The following is a 21,042-nucleotide window of genomic DNA, read 5'->3' as shown; positions in this document are numbered from 1 at the left end:
CAAGATACATGGAAGACAGGTTTATGGCAGAGCTTTGCTAGAGAAAGTACCAAAAACTCAAGTTAATTCTGTATATCTTTTTGTTTGTGGATGGAATAAATGTAGCATTACATGGCAGCATTTCATAAGCGTGTTTTATTTTTGCATCAACAGTTACTTTATGCTGCTAAGATGGCACTGCAGGAAGCATTACAATGATAAAATGTTTCTATTTTATACAGTCACATTTGTTTAGTGTATATAACATGAATGCGTTGGTAAACAATAGCAACAAAATCAGTGTAAACTGATCCTGACAGGATAGCAGGGAAAACGAATGGTAATTGGCTTCTTATGGCTATCAGGGATTTGTTACCATTGCATAAATATAGAAGACCTCAGACTACTCTGTTATAGTAACATGTATATATAAACCTAAATACTGTAATGGCACTAAATGCTATCAGACCCTGGAAGCTAAGCAAGATCACACTTGGCTAGTAGAATTGGAGACCACCAATGAACACCAGGTGCTTCAGGCTATATTTCAAGGGAAGAAACTGGCAAAGCCACACCTGAGTATTCCTTACCTAAGAAAACCCTATGAAATTGATGGGGTTGTCATAAATGGACAGGTGTCTTGAAGGCACGCACACACACAAACATCAAGAGATCCATGTAGTATTTGCAAGTAGTGTTGGGACAGCTGCTACAGCCTGGCATAGAGACACTGGCCTCCTTTCCTGACAGACAACTGGACGGAGAAGAAAAGAGAAGCTCTTGTCCAAGTCTAACAAGCACCATAGAGCTCCCTTGTTCTAGATAATAGCACCCCCTTTGAGAATTGATTAACTAGTGAAAGGAGAACTTGTGCCTCTACTTTAGTGTAATAGAGGAAGCAGAGCATGTTGCTCTTTAAAACCTTTAGCACAGCAATGTGGAAAGTACCTTTTGGCAGCATTTTTAGCAGTGGTAGGAAGAGAAATCCAAAGCACAAAAGAGAAAACAACAACCCACTGCTGTTGATGCATGAATGAATAAATAAGTCATTATGGCTGCTCAAAATCGCAGGCGATTACAGAGCATAAGAAAATGAATGGCAGTCTAAATAGGAAAGAATTCCTGATGCATGCTCACATAAGTAGTTCTGCATATAAGAGAGGAATTACTGTATAAAAGAGAGGAGTTATTACATAATTAATTGGCTACATTCACACAGCTTCCTAGATGTTGTTGAATTGCTCCCAGCATTCCTTACCATTAGCTTCACTGGCCTGGCCTGCTGAGGAGTCGCAGTCCAGTACCATGTACTTATTTCTGCCCTAAACAATGATTCCATACCCCCCTACAATTGCCCCTGTTGCAAGGAAGAGTCCCAATTCATCCTGTGCTGTCCCAATTTTTTGCCAGCTTTTAAAATGCCCCAGCTTCTCTCTCTTCCTCCTTCTTTTCTCATTTTCCCTCAGATTGCTCCAGTACTGCAAACTGAATTTAAAATGCAAGAGTATGTTGCACTCAGTTAACTTGAGGGGCAGAAGAAGGGAAAAGGAAGAGGCAGAACCATGTCCCTTTTAAACTCAGGTAAAAGCATATTCTTCTAGTTGTCTGTTATTATTTTGCCACCCTGATTACTACCCTGTTTCCCCTAAAATAAGACATCCCCAGAAAATAAGACCTAGTAGAGGTTTTGCTGAATTGCTAAATATAAGGCCTCCCCCAAAAGTAAGACCTAGCAAAGTTTTTGTTTCAAAGCATGCCCAACGAACAGAACACCAGAGCATACAGGATAGGTAAATGTACCTACCATAGAGTATTGTACATGGAAATAATGGCAGTAACAAGAAATTCTTGATAGGATTCACAGTTTATCTGGTTATGCTGGTATGTGATGACAACTACTGTACAGTATATAATAAATGTTCATTTTTTGTTTAACAATAAATGTGAATTCCTCTTCATGGAAAAATAAGACATCCCCTGAAAAGAAGACCTAGAGAATCTTTGGGAGCAAAAATTAATATAAGACACTGTCTTATTTTCGGGGAAACACGGTATATGAAGTGGCTTGGCCATATGTAACCCAAGTTTCATCCATGAAATGTTGGAGGATATGTGATTTATTACTGTGTGAATCAGTTTTGAGCCCTTAAGGATGTCATTCTTGCATATGGTTTTGGATAGAATATATATTTAAGCTGCAAATGTTGCAATGCTTCATTTGGTGACATGAATTATGGTACTGCTTTTGCTGACAATGTAATTATATTGCTCCCCCAGAATTTCTAGAACTCTGTGCATTTCTTTGTTCTATTTTTGTGAAGGCAAACAAGTCAGATGAAAAAGTTTTTCTTCAGTTTGATTGAATTGACAATTTGAAGTGATCACATGCATAACTTCAAAATTTGTTTTTGGAGTACATTTTCCAGAATCCCCTAGCAATTATGGACAAAAAGCCATGAGAGGGCATTCACTCTCCATGAATTTGTCTATTCATATAACTCCTCTGCAACGAATTCCTGACTGGGTTTCTGGACAGCTGTTGTTGGGCCAAGTAAATAGTACTAACCCAAATGAAGAAAGAGCCAAGACATGGTGAAGGCCAGCTGCTTCCTATGTTCCATAACATCTGTTTTCCTATGTGTGCTTATTGTATTATTCAAAGCCCTAATGTACAAACACCAAAAGCCACTTCAGAAGAACTATACCTTGTCTAGAACATTTTCTGTTTGGCCTTGTTAGACTGGAGAATCACATGACCCTTCAGATTATAATTGGACTATGATTCCCAGATACCCATAGAGCTCTACTCTATGGACTATTTCCAGGTTCTCAACAAGTTCTTCTAGGCTAGAGATTAAGGGGCACATGAAGCAGAGTATAAAGGGTCCAGCCATCTTTCTCATGAGAACTAGAGACACATAATTACCAAGCAGATCTATTGAGCATGCTCTTGCATAATTATTCCCCATGAAGCTAGGAAGAACACCATAGGATATTCCCACATAATGTTAGGAAGGATAGTTGGAGAATAGAATTGGTGGGTCCTTAATTGTTCTGCTACGTATCTATTGTTTCTCCTTTGTAACTGACCCTCTTCCATGCATATTTAAATATTTTCCCCAGCTGTGCTCCAAAACAGGAAGTGTAGCCAGCTGGAGACAAAAATGCCCTTATAGAGAAGAAGTGGCAAGAAGTTCAGGAATATTTAAGCGCTCCATCTTAAGACACTGTAGTGCCTTTGCAAGTGCTACACCTTTTCCAAAAAGCTTAGCTAACTAATGTAGGCAAAAATAACAACTTAGGTGCCATTTCTGATTCAGCAGGTATAAATCTGATACAGGGTTACATTAAGAGAACTATATTTTGCTATTCATTCCCTACTGCTACCATGGCTTCAGTATATTAATACAAAGCAACTCCCACCAGTTTTCTATCAGGCATTTTCTCTAATTGTTCTCTCTTTAAAAAATTTTTGGAGAAAACATTCTGCTCTAAGTAACACTGAAGCTAGAGATCTAATTATTTCAATAAACCACAAATGCTAATATATTTTTCATTGAACACAGCCTGTTTGGAGGTAGCACTATTGTACTTCTTTGGAAATGCATTACCCCACACGATTCATTAATTTATTTGGAGGTTATCTTGGTAAGGCAAATACTCATTTCCGACACTTTATTATAGGGCCCTTTCACACAGCCATATAACTCTGTGCCATTCCAGACAGGCCCTATATCCCAGGATCTGATCCCAGATTTTCTGTTTATCCCAGATTAACTGGCCAGGGGGACTCATATAATCCAGTTTAAAGCAGAAAACCTGGGATCAGATCCTGGGATATAGGGCCTGTCTGAGGGCCCTTCCACACAAATCCCACAATATCTGCTTTCAGCTGGGTTATCTGAGTCCACACTGCCATATATTCCCATTCAAAGCAGATAATGTGGGATTTTATTCAGCTGTGTGGAAGGGGCCTCAAAGAGTCCTCAAAATATCAAGGCAGATAATCCACAATATCTGCTTTGAACCGGGTAATCTGAGGACCCTTCCACATAGCTGAATAAAATCCAACACTATCTGCTTTGAACTGGGATATATGGCAGTGTTGTTCTCAATGTAAACTCTATTTCTCCCTCTGTGGTCAGGAAATTACTTTGCTTTCTTTTTGTGACTAACAGGGAAGGAAAGTGTCTCTGCAATTTGGAGTCGCAATGGTGGGGATTGAACCTGTAACCTTTTAACTGAGGTCCCAGGTAGTTTTAATTTACCATGAGCTACAATATTCCTGAATATGAGGTAGTGTAGAATGCAGTCATTCCTCGGTTATTTTGGAACTGTCAGTGAGCAACCTAGCACCGATTTTCTCTTCTCCTACATGGAAAGGCCCAACCTGACTATTTTTAAATCGTGTAAACAATAAAAATAATTCTTAAAAGACTAAAAATGTACCAAACAATTTAACAAGTAAAAAAAAATAGATTAAGACTGCTTGAAATAATCTAAAACAATTTCAAACTACGTACACGTGACAGTGCGTGAACTGCTCAGGTTGTAAGCAATTTCTACTCAATATATGTAATAACATGCTCAGTTTTTAAACAACTCTACTTGGAAACATGGTTCCCAAAGCTGTGTTATTAAAATGTTTCTCTCATTTGTTTAGGTGTCCAGTTACATTTATAACATGTGTAACCCCCCCTCCCCCCCAAATCTGAATGAAGTTGGCAAAATATAAAAACTCCAGCAGATGGCATTGTAGTCTTCCCTCATAAAGCTTAGCATTGCAGTATGGGGTGCGGCAAGAGATTCACATTAAGAAGCATGTGAAATTTGCCGTGTAGCTACTTGTCGATAACACTAAACACTCTACAGTCTTATTTGGGTCTGCTATATTTAAATCACTATCATGTAAATACTTAGTTGGGGGTAAACCCTATTGAAAACAGTGCAACCTACTTCTGGACAGATATGTATAAGGCTGGGCTACAAGTCACTAAGTATGACCAAAGCTCTTCTCTTCCACCTCTTGGTAGTTCCACCCATATTAGTTTTCCTCACTCTCAGTGGTCCTCAGATCCCTATTTACTATGCATACGTAAGGAATTTTGTTTATAAAAGTGAGATACAAATATGTGAAATGGTGTTTGCATAATTTATTTAGTTACCATATTTTTGCTGCTGTGGCCATGAAGTAGTACCTTTGACCAGAACATTTTAAAATAAAGTAGACAAAAATATACTTTGAAATGAGTATAACCGAAAACTTGTTGAAAAAAGTTTTAAATTTAGTCATGAAGCCTTTTGTGTTAAAATTACACACATACACACACACACACACACACACACAAAATATTAAAATACAGTAAAAGTTTTTTTTAGTCTATTATTGCTTAGAGTTCTGTAATGGCAGTAGTGTTCTGTGTTGGTGTCATTACATGTTTGTGGAAGAGACTGCATTAATGGTAGCATTGCTACTGGATAGGGTCTCCCAAGTAAGACAGGCTTTTTTGAACACATAGGTGAAATATTCTAAACACCTTAATATTGCAGCTTCTAGGAAGCCATGTCATCTTGTAATATGGCCAAAGTTTTAGTTTTGGTTTTTAAGGAGAGTTTAAGTGTAGTTGGTGCAGAGTATGTGGAATGTTCGTATGTTGGTGGCTACTACTGGAGAGGTGGTGAATATAAATTGACTCTATAGGGGAAGATCATATAGAGCTAAAGGAAAGAAAGATATTGAAGTGTTTTGGGTTAGAAGATTCTGCAAGGTCTTGTGAAGGATTTGAGTGGTTAAGAAATAGTGGGTTCTTGGATAGTTTGGAATATGAAGGGTTTGCTGGAAACTCATGGGAGGAATGAAAATGATCTACCCCAGTTGTGCAAATTGTTGGGGAAATCATTCAGCCTTGTCTTATCACAATTGAAGACATTGAATGAGAAGATGGATCACTTATTCAAAAGACTATCTCTAATTTTGAAATTCCGGTACATTGTGAGTTCTCTGAGAAAGAGGATACTGGGTCTTTTAACCATATTTAGGATGTTTGCGCATTAGATATAGATGACGAGGAAAGTGGGAAACTAGAGCTGCCTTTTATAGTGGCCACGTTAGAAACTGGGGAGTACAGAAGAGAAGAAGAGTCATTTTGGGACGTAAGGGGACTAGCGAAACCCAGGCTTCGGAATATGGTTCTGGGATTACAGAAGTCCTATCCAAAGATACCATCTGAGTCTGCAACGTGTCTATCATCTACCATAACTCACCGCCTGTTATCTTCGAACCAACTGGCATTTGAAATCGCAGACTCAACACGGAATAGGGGCAAATGTGGCTCAAGGAAAGCGGTTCAGAAGTCTCTCGCTCAAATATTATCTAGGAGCCTTTTACATATCAATATTGAGTCCCTAAATTGGCTGCATAGAGACCATCGCAAGCTCGGTTGGCGGGGATGAGGGAGTGGGCCTTCTCAGTAGTGGCCCCCTGGATCTGGAACTCCCTCCCTAGGGAGATCAGGCAGGTAACCACCCTTGCATCTTTTAAAAAAGAGTTAAAAACTTGGTTTTTTCATTGCGCATTTGAATAATTTAGTCCCCATGACCGGAATTTGAATTAATACACTTTCTTCACACTGCTCCTTTTCCCTATACTTAATCTGGACATCCGTCCCCCTCCCCAACCGTTGAGAAATGTTTGCACTTTATGCTCTTGCCCCGAAGCACTTTATAACTATATCATTGCACTTTAGTTCAAATGGCCCCTCCACGCTATCCCCCTCCACCAACCTGGTGGTCCATCTTATTTTATCTCATTCTTATTTTATTTCATGGTTACTCATTTTATGTTTTAAATGAGTTTTTATGGTTTAATGTATTGTTTTGCTTAATGTCAATTTTACCTTGTTTTTATTCATTGTAATATGTTTTAATTGTTGTATTTTGTTTATTGTTTTCGGGCTTTGTCCCATGTTAGCCGCCCCGAGTCCCTGCCGGGAGATGGTGGCAGGATAGAAAAATAAAGTTACTTGCTTACTTACTTACTTATTTGCCTTGATATTCTGGGTTATATGGCTGTGGGGAAGGGCCCTTAGTCCTGCTTTTAAGGAGACAATGGTGAACTACCTTTCGGTGTATTTTACTTTGAAAACTCAATGATGAGACAACCTTACACAAAGTAAGAGAAAGTGCTGGCAATTGAGCATCTCTACCCCAGATCTGAAGGCATTCAACCAATTATTGGGACAATGCAGTGGAAAAACATGAATATAGTTGTGCCCAATGAAGCAGCTGGCCTGAATGCGATTAGACATGTGAAAGGGAAGTCCAAAGCTGTATAATGCATATACTAGAAATATAAAATATGAGAATGAATCAGGGGAAGCAAGAAATAGTAAAATAAGAAAGGGAACCTATAAGCATTGTAATACTTGGGGTGAATAAGCTAAAGGGAACAGGAGTGGAACATTTTGAATCAGATGGTTAGATAGTTTTCTGTAAGAAGAAAAAGTATAGGAGGTGAGATGTACTGAAAGCAGTCAAAAGATACAATACAAAATCTACCAAATGACATTAATAACATTTCCTTCCAATCAACATAAATATATTCCAAGTTTATGTTCTAATTGCAGAAGCAGAAAAGGAATAAATTGTGTGCTGGAATCCAAGATGAAACTGATTATACATCAAAACAGTACATGCTGATAATCATAGGCAATTTGGATGGCTAAAATACAATACAGAATACAACTTTAAAAAAAGTGGTGTGAAGGGGTACACATCAATCATTTAAGATATTCATATTGTAATCAGAGAATAACAAAGGCTGGGAAGAACTACCGATGAGAGTTAAGGAAAGTTAAGATATTTAAGGAACAATGTGCAACAGCAGGGTTACAGCTGAATATTAAGAAAACAAAAATAAATACCACAAATAATTTGCATACATTAAAAAGTAGATATAGTAAATAACTTAAAGAGCATAGAAGATGATTTTTTTCTTTACCTTGGCTCAGTCATAAAATAAAGTATGTAGTCAAAAAGTAAAAAGATCAGTATGCAGGCATGAAGGAACTAGATAAAGACCACCACCCCCCAAGTGTAATATCAAAGTCAGAATCATCAGTGACATCATATCCTCATTTTCTATGTATGGTTGTAAAAACTGGACAGTGAGGAAAGCTGAAAGGAGAAAATAATAGATGAAATATTGTACTACAGAGAGCATGGATTACCAAAGAGATAAATGAATGGGTTAGAAGAAATCGAGACTGAACTCTCTCCCTAAAAGCTAGAATAAGAAAACTGATCCTATTGTAGTTTATCCAATCATGAAATGATATCATCCATTAGAAAAAACATAATTATAGGGATGCAGGTATTGCTGCAGGTATTGCAAGTAGAACAACTGACTTAACAAGGCGTACTATGCATGGTGGTACTTTCCCCAGGTCTTCTGTATTATCACAGCCTCTGTCCATATCAGTAGTTCTTGTCTGGTAGTCCCTCTTGTATACAATCTAGTCATTCTCATTGAGGAAGGGCTGTCCGAGGTCAGTGGAAGTAGCTCTTCTCTTTGAATACTGATGACTCATTGTGTACACTTGATGACTGATGTTGATGCCACTTTATTTGTCTCACCCATTGCTACTGCTGCGGGCATAACCACTGTCCCCTCCTCAGTTGGTGAGGCTCTGTACTTATGTCCTATGTCCTATTTGGACATGTCACTTACATTTTACATCCAGTTAAGTTTTTGCTTGAGTACTGGAAGAAGCCCAAGTGAAAGTAATAGGATTTCCTAGACATCAAGCTGTGGCTTAGTCTTGTGTTAATTTCAAACTCTATAAAATAATGCTTTCACTTTATGATATTCTATATTACAGGTAATAAGCTTTTAATCAGGTAATGGGGCATAAAATAAATCTTTATTTTTTTGAAGAAAACAAATAATGTAAAAATTGGATTGTTCATTGAACATCACTGTTTACTACAGTATCTTTAATGGGCTTCCAAAATTGAAGGTAGCTGAGAACAGGCAGGAGATATCAGAAAATGCCAATATATTATAGCACAGTGTTTAGAGTTATGAGAATATTTTCTGGTGGGGTTCCCAATAAGTGAATGGGACATCAGTGATTAATTCATAACTAAAGTAATGTATATTTTGGGAAACCACGTATCTATGTATTTTAGACTCAACATATAAAGCAAAAAAGCACTTATTTTTAAGTTTAAACACTGTCTACTTACTTATAAATAAATAGAATTAGCAAACAGATCCTTAAAATAAACCCATTGTGATAAGAATTATAGATTAAGGTAACAGTGCAGGCAAAATTATTAGAAATACATAGAACTAATGAGCTGGTATGAATTGGAGACAATACACCGATGAACTATATAAAACAGATGAAAGAATTACAGAATAATTCAAGGAAGAACCATTTGAAGATGAAACTACAATTTTAGAAAGTGGGGTGGAAGCTGCACTCAGAGCACTTGGGAGAAATAAATCACCAGGAACAGATGACATACCAAGAGAGCTGCTTCAAGCTACAAAGACAGAATCCACTCCAGTTAAAACTAAAATCTGTCAACAAATATGGAAAATGGAGCAATGACTACAAATTGGAAACATTCAATATGAATGCCAGTTCCCAAGACAGGGGAGAGCAGGGATTGTGGTAACCACAGAATCATTGCACTGCCATATAATCCAGTTCAAAGCAGATAATGTGGATTTTATACAGCTGTGTAGAAGGGGCCTCAGAAGAAGAAGAGGCCATGAGAGATATATTGCAAACTTATATTGGATAATGGAGTGCACCCAAGAATTTCAGGAGAAAATAAACTTGTGCTTTATAGAGTACTGCAAAACCTTTGACTGTGTAGATCAGTGGTTCCCAAACTTATTTGTCCTACTGCCCTCTTTCCAGAAAAAATATTACTCAGTGCCCCCTGGAATTTTTTTAAATTTTAATAGCAATTAAACAGAAAGATATATGTATTAATGCATATGGCAAATGCACCTGTGGCCATCACTGCCCCCCGGATCACTGCAGCACCCACCAGGGGGCGGTAGCGCTCACTGGCGTAGATAATGAAAAGTGATGAATCATCCTTAACAAAATGGATATGCTATGTCATTTGATTTTCTTGATGCATAACTTGTACTTAGGATGATAGTAATTCTAGAAGTAGTACAGCAGCTCCTTACAAACCTAAACTCCCATCAGGCCTTCCACCCCATCACACAGAGAGAAGGAAGCGTCCTAGCATGCTGCCAGGATGCTTCCTTTACAGAGCCTGCCAGATGCCATCACACAGCGTAAGGCTACTTCCAGCGAGGCTCCATAGAGAAAGTGTCCTGGCAGCATGCTAGGAACCTTCCCTGAGAACACAGGAGGTTTCTCATGTTCCAGAGAGCAGAATTGGGGGGGGGGGGAGCCGGGCGGTGACGCTTCTCCCCTTGGGATAAGGTAAGGGGTGTAGTGGGTCAACAGTTTCTCCCCACTGAATGCTGTGCGGCAAATCCCCCCCTCCCCCACTGTCCCATGGATTCGGACTTCAATGTGATGAGGTCCTTTGTCTGAATAGATTAATTTTCCAATAACCTATAAATCATGCCTTTTTGCCTTTTTTAAACAGCATTCAATTCAAAAAGACAATTTAGGCTAAAGTATCTTTGCCCACATATCTATGGTGCCTCTTGAACATTTTGGCCAATTTTATTCTCACCTAGCAACTGCACTTGGTGTCATTAATCAGGGTTATCTGAACCTCTGGATATCTGACCCTTTGGATGGGTTATTTCAGTGATTATCAGGGATTAGGAAGAACAGATGGAAAAGTACCAAAACATGAACTTGCTTCTTCTTGTGGTTCTTAAGATCCATGTTAAATTAGGAGGAACAACCATGTTCCATACTTCAATTATGTGAAATAAAATCTTCTAGTGTTAGATGCTGAAACAAAGAGCAAATGCACTCTACGTGGGGCTGCCTTTGAAGACTGTTCGGAAGCTTCAACTAGTCCAACGGGAGGCTGCCAGGCTGTTAACTGGAGCAATGTACAGGGAGTGTACCACTCCTCTGTTACGTCAGCTCCACTGGCTGCCGATGTGCTACCGAGCACAATTCAAAGTGCTGGCTTTAGCCTATAAAGCGCTAAACGGTTCCGGCCCAGCTTACCTGTCCGAACGTGTCTCCCGCTATGTCCCATCACGGAATTTGAGATCCTCCGGGGAGGCCCTGCTCTCGGTCCCGCCAGCCTCACAGGTGCGGCTGGCAGGGACGAGGGACAGGGCCTTTTCAGTGGTGGCCCCCCGCCTATGGAACGCCCTCCCAAACGAAATTAGGGAAGCTCCCTCCCTCCTGTCCTTCCGAAAAAGAACAAAAACGTGGTTATGGGAACAGGCATTTGAGCATGAGTAACAGCAGAATTGCAATATGAATATATGACTCATTGACAGACCCCCACCTGGACATGAAAAATGCGCCTGAAATGTATATTTAGATGTATGCTGTTTTTAATTTATATTTTAATTTTTATTGTAATTTTTAATCTTGGATGACTTTTAATTTGATGTAAACTGTGTTTGTGATGTATATTGTAAGCCGCCCTGAGTCCCCTGATGGGTGAGAAGGGCGGGGTAGAAATGATGTAATAAATAAATAAATAAATAAATAAATAAATGTCACTGGAAGCAAAGAATAATGATCACAGGCCTCCTAAATGAAAATGATTTGATTTACGAACCAATTGAATATTGCCATCACTGTTCCAATCACCTCTCAATTGGATTCAGCAATAGTTTAGCTTCTGTAAACTTTCTCATATTTTGTCTTGTTCATAATGTATTATAAAGTATAGTTTTTCTTTGTCATGGAATGTAAGGAATTATCATGAAATATGGGGAAAACATTTTGATCTCATCCCTACAATGATGTATCTGAACATATACAACTGATGCTTGAATATTGTACTGATACAGGGAGGTGAATTTTAATTCACAAAGGTTGATGCTAAAATGAAATTGATAGTATTGTGTCACAAGATTGATTCTTTTGTGTGTGTGCTGAACCCAGCCACTTCTCTTAGAATCAATTCACTCCGTACATTTCATCTATTAGATAATTGCATATTTAGATTATTGCAATAGTTCATATGAAACTTTATTAAATCAAAAATATTGATTGAGTTGCCATACAATTCTTCCATTTTTAAAATGTTCTTTTCTTTTCAGGCATTCTTTCACAGAATAATGCAATGTGCTGCCTCTAAAATTGATAAAAATATTACAGAGGAAACAGTTAAGGTTAGTTCTTGCTTATTCTTGATGTCTTTGAATTGTTTTTGTTTCTATATATTTATGCTTTTTTTAAAACTTCCAGACATTGTTCTCAAATATCGAAGATATTCTTGAGGTGCACAAGGATTTTCTGTCTGGTATTGAAAAGTGTCTACATCCTGAACCAACTGCCCAACATGAAGTGGGAACCTGCTTTCTTCACTTTGTATGTAAACTTTGGTAACCTAAGCTTCATATTTAATTGATCATCTTTTTTTGCTGTGCTGCTTTTTAAAGAAAGAAATTGTTGGCATGTTGTTCATGTACACTACACCGTGAGCACAAAACAGACTTGACTGCATAATTTAAGGTCTTTTTAGGACACTTGGAAGCTAAATTGAGTGCTAAAAGTAAAGTTTTACCATTCTGTTTTCTATTCTGTGGAGTGTGTGCTTCAATGTGATTTTTCATTAAGGTACTCTTTAGCAAGCTGTGCTGGAATTAGCTGCAGTGAATTCTTTTTCACTTGCTCTGAATAGTTTTCATTTTTGTTTGATCAGTAGGAAAGTTTGTTTATTGTACATTACAATGCAATTACTGTGAAAATGAGTAGTGTTCATGTACTGCCCTGTTTTGCAAATACATGCTGTGATTCAGAATAAAATGTAGTTTTAATCATTACATTGTGTTGTGTTATGAAACAAGCATATTGAAAGAAATTAAATGCATTTTTTAGAAGAAGCAAATTCTGCTACTTTATTTTACAGTCAAGGAAGCAAAAATAAAAATGGGAAAAATGGTTGCTAAAAAATAAAAATTGAACTCTTTGTTTTCTCCAAGTTATTATATTTGTTTTCAGTATTTAACTCATGTTTTTAGAACTTAGTTTTATCTTCTTTCACAACGTATCAGAGTTCAGTACATATTTGTTTTTATCTGTGTTATAAATGCTTTTAAAAATAATTAACAAAATTGACATGAACCAACCAACCTGGTGATATCACTAATATAAAATAATCCCTTTACCAGAAAGACAGATTTCGTATCTATGATGAATATTGTAGTAATCACGAGAAGGCACAAAAACTTTTGCTTGAACTCAACAAAATAAGAACAGTACGGACTTTTCTACTGGTAAGCTAATACTTATTCATATTCTGATTCTTATACCTGAGAAACACATATAGGATTTCAATGTAAGCTGCTGTTGAAGTGCAGTTTAATACTATGCTGCTTTTTGTAACTGCTCATTTTAAAGATGGACAGGTTGCTTACCTGTAACCATGTTTCTTCGAGTGTACTCTGTGAATTCACACTAATGGAGAGGCTGCGCCTGCGCAGGTCCCAACGGAAACTCTTCCCAAGCTGAAGTTTAAATTTTGGCGGTAGCCACGCCCCTCCGTCCCCGGAGGGCATATAAGGCAGCCCTCGGCGTGTCCTCCTCAGTTCCTACGCCGCTAAGGCAACGAGAAAGGAAGAGGGTTTGCCAGAGGGGAAGGAAGGGCGGGCTTGTGTGAATTCACAGAGTACACTCGAAGAAACATGGTTACAGGTAAGCAACCTGTCCTTTTTCTTCGTGTACTCTGTGAATGCACACTAATGGAGACTAGCAAGCTTAAGTCTCGGAGGCGGGCTAAGCAAACCCTGACAACGAGAAACTGTCCAAACATATGTTTATTAGACATGAAAAACATGAAAAAACATGAAAAAACCATGGTCCGAGGACCCAATAAGGTATTGCATCAATACACACCAAATACCGAGAACAGACCGGTAAGGCATGATATAACCCTTGTAAGAGCACATGTGTAGGCAGGAACATCATTCTCCAAGGGAGAAGGTAGTAACAATAAGGCACAAATTGTCAGAGAACAGTGCAAACATGTACTGAACAGGAGAAAAAACAATGAAGAGAGGCACCTGAGAAGAAGGGGTAGCCATAGAGAAGTCGTAAGAGCAGAAGGTTTAGGACAAGCATGAGGATAAAACTGCTCTAGCAAAGGCTGAGTCCTTTAAAGTCCTTTGGTCTACCCTATAGTGAGACACAAATGTAAGGGGGTTGGACCAGATTGCTGCTCTGCAAATAGAGTCTAGTGGAATGCCCCTTAGAAAGGCAGTCGACGTGGAGAGACCTCTTGTCGAACGCGGGCGAACCGACGGGGGGGGAGGCCGTTTGGCTAGTTCATAGGCCAGTTCAATGGCCTGAGCAATCCAGTGTGAGAGTCTTTGAGAAGAAATAGGATTGCCCAGTTTATCTGGGGCATGGGCCACAAAAAGTTTTGGGGTCTTTCGAATGTCCTTAGTACGGTCCCGGTAGAAAAGAAGTGCTCTACGCACATCAAGGAGGTGCAGTCTCCGCTCGAGGGAAGACGAGGGGTCCGGGAAGAAGGCGGGAAGGACAATGTCCTGGTTAAGGTGAAAGGCCGAGACCACCTTGGGGAGGAAGGTGATGTCCGGACGGAGAACGGCGCGGTCGTGATGAAAACGGAGGTAGGGTTCATCAACCCGAAGGGCCGCCAGCTCCGAGGGTCTGCGCGCTGAGGTTATGGCCACCAAGAAGGCAACTTTCCAGGAAAGGAGACGTAGGTCGGTCGAGGCCAAGGGTTCGAAAGGAGAAGCAGTGAGCTGGGAAAGGACAAGCTCGAGGCTCCATCCTGGGGTAGGAGGTTGGGCCGGTGGGCAGATGTTGTTGTATCCTTTCAAGAAGGTCTTGACGAGGTGGTCGGAGAACAATGATGGTCTACCATGTTGTTGAAAGCACCAGGATAGAGCAGCCAGGTAAGATTTTATAGAGGCAAGAGAAAGTTTTTGCTCTGCTAGAGACATAAGGAAGTCCAGCACAATCGGTACCGAGGTTGGGAAAGCAGTGATTCCTCGGGAGCGAAGAAAGGAACGAAAGCGAGAGACTTTATAAGTGTAGGCCCTGGTTGTAGCCGGCTTGTGAGCTGCGCGGAGGACCTCTTGTAAGTTCTGCGGGAGGGAGGTCAGGCGAGAATCCTCCAAGCAGTGAGATGTAGAGAGGGGAGATCCGGGTGTAGAATCTGGCCGTTCTCTCTGGATAAGAGGTGTGGTAGAAGAGGCAGAGTGAAGAAGGTCGCCTTGGAAAGACGAAGAAGAGCCGGGAACCACGGTTGACGAGGCCAGGCTGGCGCTATCAGGATCGCCGACATCGGTACCGACCGGAGCTTCTGGAGGACCTTCGGTATCAGAGGAAAGGGCGGAAAGAGATAGATCGGTTCCGCCGACCAGTCCAGAAGGAAGGCGTCTCCCAGGCAGCCTGGAGAGGAGGACGGGAGAAGTCTTGCCCCGTACCGAGGCAGCTGAGCGTTCTGGGGAGAAGCGAAGAGGTCTAGGGTGGGGAAACCCCATTTGAGAAAGAGAGAAAGAAGAGTCTCGGGGTCGAGCATCCACTCGTGGGAGGACGTCGTCATTCTGCTGAGGGCGTCTGCCAAGTTGTTTTGGATCCCGGGAAGGTGAATCGCCGAGATTTGGATGTTGCGGGCTATGCACCAATGCCACAGCTGGGAGGAGAGAAGCATCAGCTTCCTTGAGCCCGTGCCGCCCTGCTTGTTGATGTAGAATACTGCTACTGTGTTGTCTGACTGTACGAGGACAGATCTTTGGGAGATCAGGCGGGAGAAGGCTTTCAGAGCCTTGAAGATAGCAAGGAGTTCGAGAAAGTTTATGTGATTGGCCTTTTCGGAAGGAGACCAGAGGCCTCGAACAGTGAGGCCCTTCATGTGGGCTCCCCAGCCGAAATTGGATGAGTCTGTGGTTATGGTGATCGAGGGAGGAACCGAGTGGAACGGAAGACCCCTGCAGACGTTGGAGAGGGACTTCCACCAAAGGAGCGACCGACGAACATGAGGCGGGACCGAGAGAAACCTCGAGTTGGGGTGGCGAAATGGCTTGAAAACATCTATGAACCACCTCTGCAGGGGCCGGAGACGGAGCCTGGCGAACGGGGTCGTGAGGACTGTGGAGGCCATGTGGCCCAGCAGTATTTGGATGGATCGGGCCCGAACCCTTCGGTGGGTCTCGCAGAAGATGATTTGTTGACGGAGAGCTAGAAACCTGTCGAGCGGGAGCGAGACAGACTGAGCGATTGAGTCGAACAGGGCGCCGATGAAGCGGATTTTGTTCGACGGGTTGAGGTGAGATTTGTCGTGGTTTAACTGGAGACCGAGAGAGTCTAGAAGAGAGAGGGTGTAGTCGACGTGACGACGGAGTAGGACAGGGTCGGATTCGACCAGAAGCCAGTCGTCTAGATAGGGAAAAACTGTGATCCCCTGGAGCCGGAGGTGGGCAGCCACGACAGCGACGACTTTGGTAAAGACCCTTGGGGCGGTAACGAGGCCAAAGGGTAAAACGGTGAACTGGTAGGTTTGGTCGAGGATCTTGAAAGAGAGGAAGCGCCTGTGGTTTTCTCGAATCGCCACGTGGAAATAGGCGTCTCGGAGGTCTATAGACACGAAGTAGTCTCCGCGGTGAAGCATCGGGAGGATGGAGGCGATGGAGACCATCCTGAACTTGGTTGGGCATATGAAGACATTGAGCATGCGTAAGTCCAGAATTGGGCGGAGGCCCCCACCCCTCTTCGGGACCGTAAAGTACCTGGAGAAGAAGCTTTGAGGGTCCTGTGCCGATGGAGAAGGCCGAATAGCCCCTTTGGCGAGGAGGGTGTCGACCTCTGCGAGAATTTCTTGAGAGGGGTTGGAGAGAAGGACCTGACCGGTGGGAGGGAGTTCCTCGAATTCTAAGGCATAGCCTTCTTGGACAATTTTTAGAACCCAGGCATCTGAAGTAATAGATTTCCATCGGTGAAAGAAAGGAGCCAGGCGGTCTATAAAGAGACCATGAGGTTGATTTGGTGGGGGAGAGGGGTGCGGAGGAGTGAGAACGACATCGGTACCGGAGAAAGAGTCTCTGGAAGGAGAGATGGCGTCAGGAACGCCGGATAGGTTGACCAGCGGTGGGGGTGACCCGGCCGCGTTGTCTTTGAGGTTGTGCAGCCCGACGGGGCTGTTGGCGATTTTGGTTGTTCGATACCGAGGGACGTCTGAAAGATTGCTGGCGGTAAGAAGGAGGCGGGAAGCGTCGAAAGCGTTGAGGAAACCACTTGGTGCGGTGAGCCTGGGGTTGATCGCCGCATTTAGTGGCCAGAACTTTAAAGTCATGGTTGGTTTTAAGTTTGTCATCGGTGCCAGCATTAAAGAGGCCCATGGCGTCGAAGGGGAGGTCCTCGATGACCTGCCTCGAAGAAGAAGATAAACCGGAAGATCTCAGCCAGGCGTGGCGGCGAATGGCAATGGCGTGGGCGATCATCTTGCCGGCCGTGTCGCCAGTATGCTTAGCCATCTGGATTTGATGATGCGCTAAGGAATCGGCCTCCTGCTGGAGGGTGGACATGACCGACCGGTCTTCGTCAGACAACTTCGCGAAGAAGGGCTGAGCTTTATCCCAGAGGATCTGCTGGTATGCCCCCATACAGGCCCCATAGTTCGCCATTCTACAAAGTAGAAGGGCTCCGGAGTAGAGTTTTTTGCCAACCGCGTCGAACCTTTTACCCTCTCTGTCTGCAGGGGTAGTGGATTCACGACCGGAGGACTGAGAGGCCTTCACGACCATGGAGTTCGGGTCGGGGTGGTGTTTAAGCCATTCTAAGGTGTCGTCATCCGTACGATACCAGGACTCGATTCTCTTCGAGGTAGGAGGGATCGAGGAGGGGGTTTTCCACGAAGATTGGATAACATCGAGGAGATAGGGTAAGAACGGCAACAGCGTGGCTGGAGGGGCCTGGGCTTGGACCCGTTTGAAAACCGGGTCAGTTACTGCTTTGGAAGTCTGTTTAATTTCTAAACCCAGGGCATCAGCCATTCTAATCATTTGCTCGGAGAAAGCCCGAATGTTGTCGGTAGGCGAAGGAGGATCCACCTCATAGGCATCATGGGGAGGAGAGAGATCGAGGCCTAAGGATACCACCGAGGCCGAGAGAGCAGAATCCGGGCGATCAATATCTATCTCATCGTCCCCAGCCCCTTGAGGGGACTGGGGAGGAGATGACAACACAGTCTCTGGTGGCGGCACCGCCTCAAGAGCAGGAGCTATCTGCGGCCGAGTTTGTTTGGAGGCCGAAGCCTGGACCGCTCGAGCCAGGCGAGTGGTTTGTCTACCCCGTTCCGGTGTCGAGGTCGGGGGAAAGAGCTGCTGACGAGATGAACGATGAGAAGCAGCAGGTCGAGGAGATGGGACCCTGACCACTGTCTGAGTGGAGTGGTGGGGTGAGTCCTGCAACTCGCCGTCCGAGAGTTGGTGAGGAGAAGGCTGGCGAGGTCGCTGAGCGGGAGCGATCGGAGAAGACCTTCTAGAAGAAGTTGCCGAAGAAGGGGCATCCATCTTGGAGGAGGCAGAAGAGGAAGAGCGCTGGGTTGCCCTCTTCTTAGCGAGCGGTTGTTTTGTTGGAACCCTCAGGGATTTACCCGGTGTGGGAGGGATCATTGCTGAGTCGGACTGGGTCCGACGAGCTTCCTCATGAGCCCTTTTAAAGGCGATCTTCATCGCGGAGGTCGATGGAGGAGCCCCGAGCTGGGATCGAGCCGAGGAAACGGAAGCTACCGAGCTCGACGTCGAGGAAGGGCCGACCCGACCAGAACGTGTCGACACCGTGGTCGTGGTGAGAGTGCACGGTGGTTTAGCGACCTTGGACGACCTGGAGGCTCTGGACGCCTTAGACGAGACCGAAGGGGCTTTAGCCGCTGAAGACGACATCGGTTCCGGGTTACGCGGCGACTTCGTGCCCGAAGTCGACGGAGCGGGTTCAGGAGCGAGCGATTTTTCGTAGAGCGCCGCTCTAAGCCTCGCGGCTCTATTTTTGTGAGCCTGGGCCGTTAGGGCCAGGCAGAAACGGCAGGTACCGACGACATGTGCTTCTCCAAGGCAGTAGAGGCACTTGGCGTGGCCGTCGGAGTCAGGAATTTTAGCGGCACACTGAGTGCAGCGCTTGAAGCGAGTCGTAGACATGAGAATCCGAAGTGAACCTTGCGGCGGAAAAAAAGGAACTGAGGAGGACACGCCGAGGGCTGCCTTATATGCCCTCCGGGGACGGAGGGGCGTGGCTACCGCCAAAATTTAAACTTCAGCTTGGGAAGAGTTTCCGTTGGGACCTGCGCAGGCGCAGCCTCTCCATTAGTGTGAATTCACAGAGTACACGAAGAAAAAACTCCTTTCTTAAGATCAGCACTGCTGAATTAGACCAAAAGTCCATTTTGTCCACATCCTACGTTCCACCATAGACAACTATATGCCATCAAGAAGATCCTGACCTCCATTGTAACAAGCCAGCCATGGCCATATATGTGACAACTGCAGTCATATAAGGCCTAGGAGTTTGAAGGCTTACTCTTTCAGCAGACCTTTCTTCCCATCTTTCCCAAGCAACTTTTGTCTTCATTTGCATAATGTCATCGATTATTGGAGACTCCAAGTAGCCATTACCACTGCTATGATGTTCTCCAAACTCAGCTTGGTTGCCTAATGGTCATCACCTTTTGTTTTGCCAGTGAATCACATAGTTTCTCCATTTCATTTCTACACTTTTACTTGAGCAACAGAGAGAGGTCCCTGAAATTCATAATTATGTTGCAAATGATGACAAAGGATTACTGAAACTGGCAAGAAGGTTTTACCCTGTTACCAAGATCCATAGGTTATTTTGTTATCCAGTGTCCATGGAACAGAGACTTTCAACATTTGACTCTCTTATAACACTTGGGCCTCTTATTATACTTGACCAGAGAAGGTTTTGAGGGTGCAGGGATTCTGGCAGAAGAAGTGGGATTGGGTGCAGGTCTGCCATTGGATCCTGGCCTGTGTTCACATAGATTTTACTTCTAAACATGAAAGGATGCGAATAGGGTTTCTCTTGTTGATCTTAATAAACAGAAAAAATGGAGGGAGAAGCTAGTCCTTCATACACAGAGAGCTCAGGCCATTCTAGGTTTTAAAAGAGCAACAAGCAACTTGATCTGAGTCTTTCTAGAATTTTATTAGACATTTATGAAATTAAGGTGGTATGATTTTAATATCCCAGATCAACAGAAAAACACAACATTTTGACCAAAATGAACTTACAGATTGTCTTTAGGGTTTAAATAAAACATTGTGATGTTTGTCTGGCCACTTGAAAGTTGACTAGCCAAGTAGGATCTCAGAGTGATGTGTTGACATGGAAATGGGTAAATTCAGTTTCAAAGCAATCAACTTTCTTAATTCCTTTATAGAACTGCATGCTGCTAGGAGGACGCAAGAATACTGATGTACCTTTAGAAGGTTATTTAGTGACACCAATCCAGAGAATATGCAAGTATCCACTTCTTTTGAAGGTATGCATTTTGTTTAGCTATTTGAAATATTTTAAACACAAAATACAGTCTTTGCTGAATTGTGTTTGACATTCATCAGTGACAATGTTTTCCCTGAAACAAAGGAGATTAGTGTTTTTAAAAAGCAGGAACTCTATTCAAGCTGTGGCTTTAGCTACATTTTTATAAGCAATTATAAAAGTTAATAATAAAGGTTATTTCAATTGTTTTCTAGCCTTTGTAGGATGTGTAACTTTTGTTCTATTGTTGGTGTTGTCATAAATAGATTGGAGAGACAGAACAAATTTGAGAGGCACTGAAACAGGCAAATCCCAGCACTATTAAATCTTTTTGACGTTATTGGGAGAGTTAACGGCACATGTTATGAAATCAGATACCAACATTAGCTATAGTTTT

General features: G+C 42.6%; 1 protein-coding gene across 2 annotated transcripts in view; it reads left to right on the top strand.

Annotated features, from left to right (window-relative positions):
- The window catches only part of prex2 (phosphatidylinositol-3,4,5-trisphosphate dependent Rac exchange factor 2), a 145,887-nt gene that overhangs the window by 27,628 nt on the left and 97,217 nt on the right, over window positions 1–21,042 (top strand). For both annotated transcript variants that reach the window (XM_003219634.3, XM_062980284.1), the window contains exons 2-5: window positions 12,221–12,292; window positions 12,369–12,491; window positions 13,295–13,399; window positions 20,545–20,646. In XM_003219634.3, the coding sequence (XP_003219682.2) occupies window positions 12,221–12,292; window positions 12,369–12,491; window positions 13,295–13,399; window positions 20,545–20,646 (402 nt within the window). The remainder of the gene's footprint in view (window positions 1–12,220; window positions 12,293–12,368; window positions 12,492–13,294; window positions 13,400–20,544; window positions 20,647–21,042) is intronic.

The sequence above is a fragment of the Anolis carolinensis genome, chromosome 4 (assembly GCF_035594765.1).
Source record: "Anolis carolinensis isolate JA03-04 chromosome 4, rAnoCar3.1.pri, whole genome shotgun sequence".
Classification (NCBI taxonomy): domain Eukaryota; kingdom Metazoa; phylum Chordata; class Lepidosauria; order Squamata; family Dactyloidae; genus Anolis; species Anolis carolinensis.
This window is presented reverse-complemented; position numbering and strand designations above follow the sequence as displayed.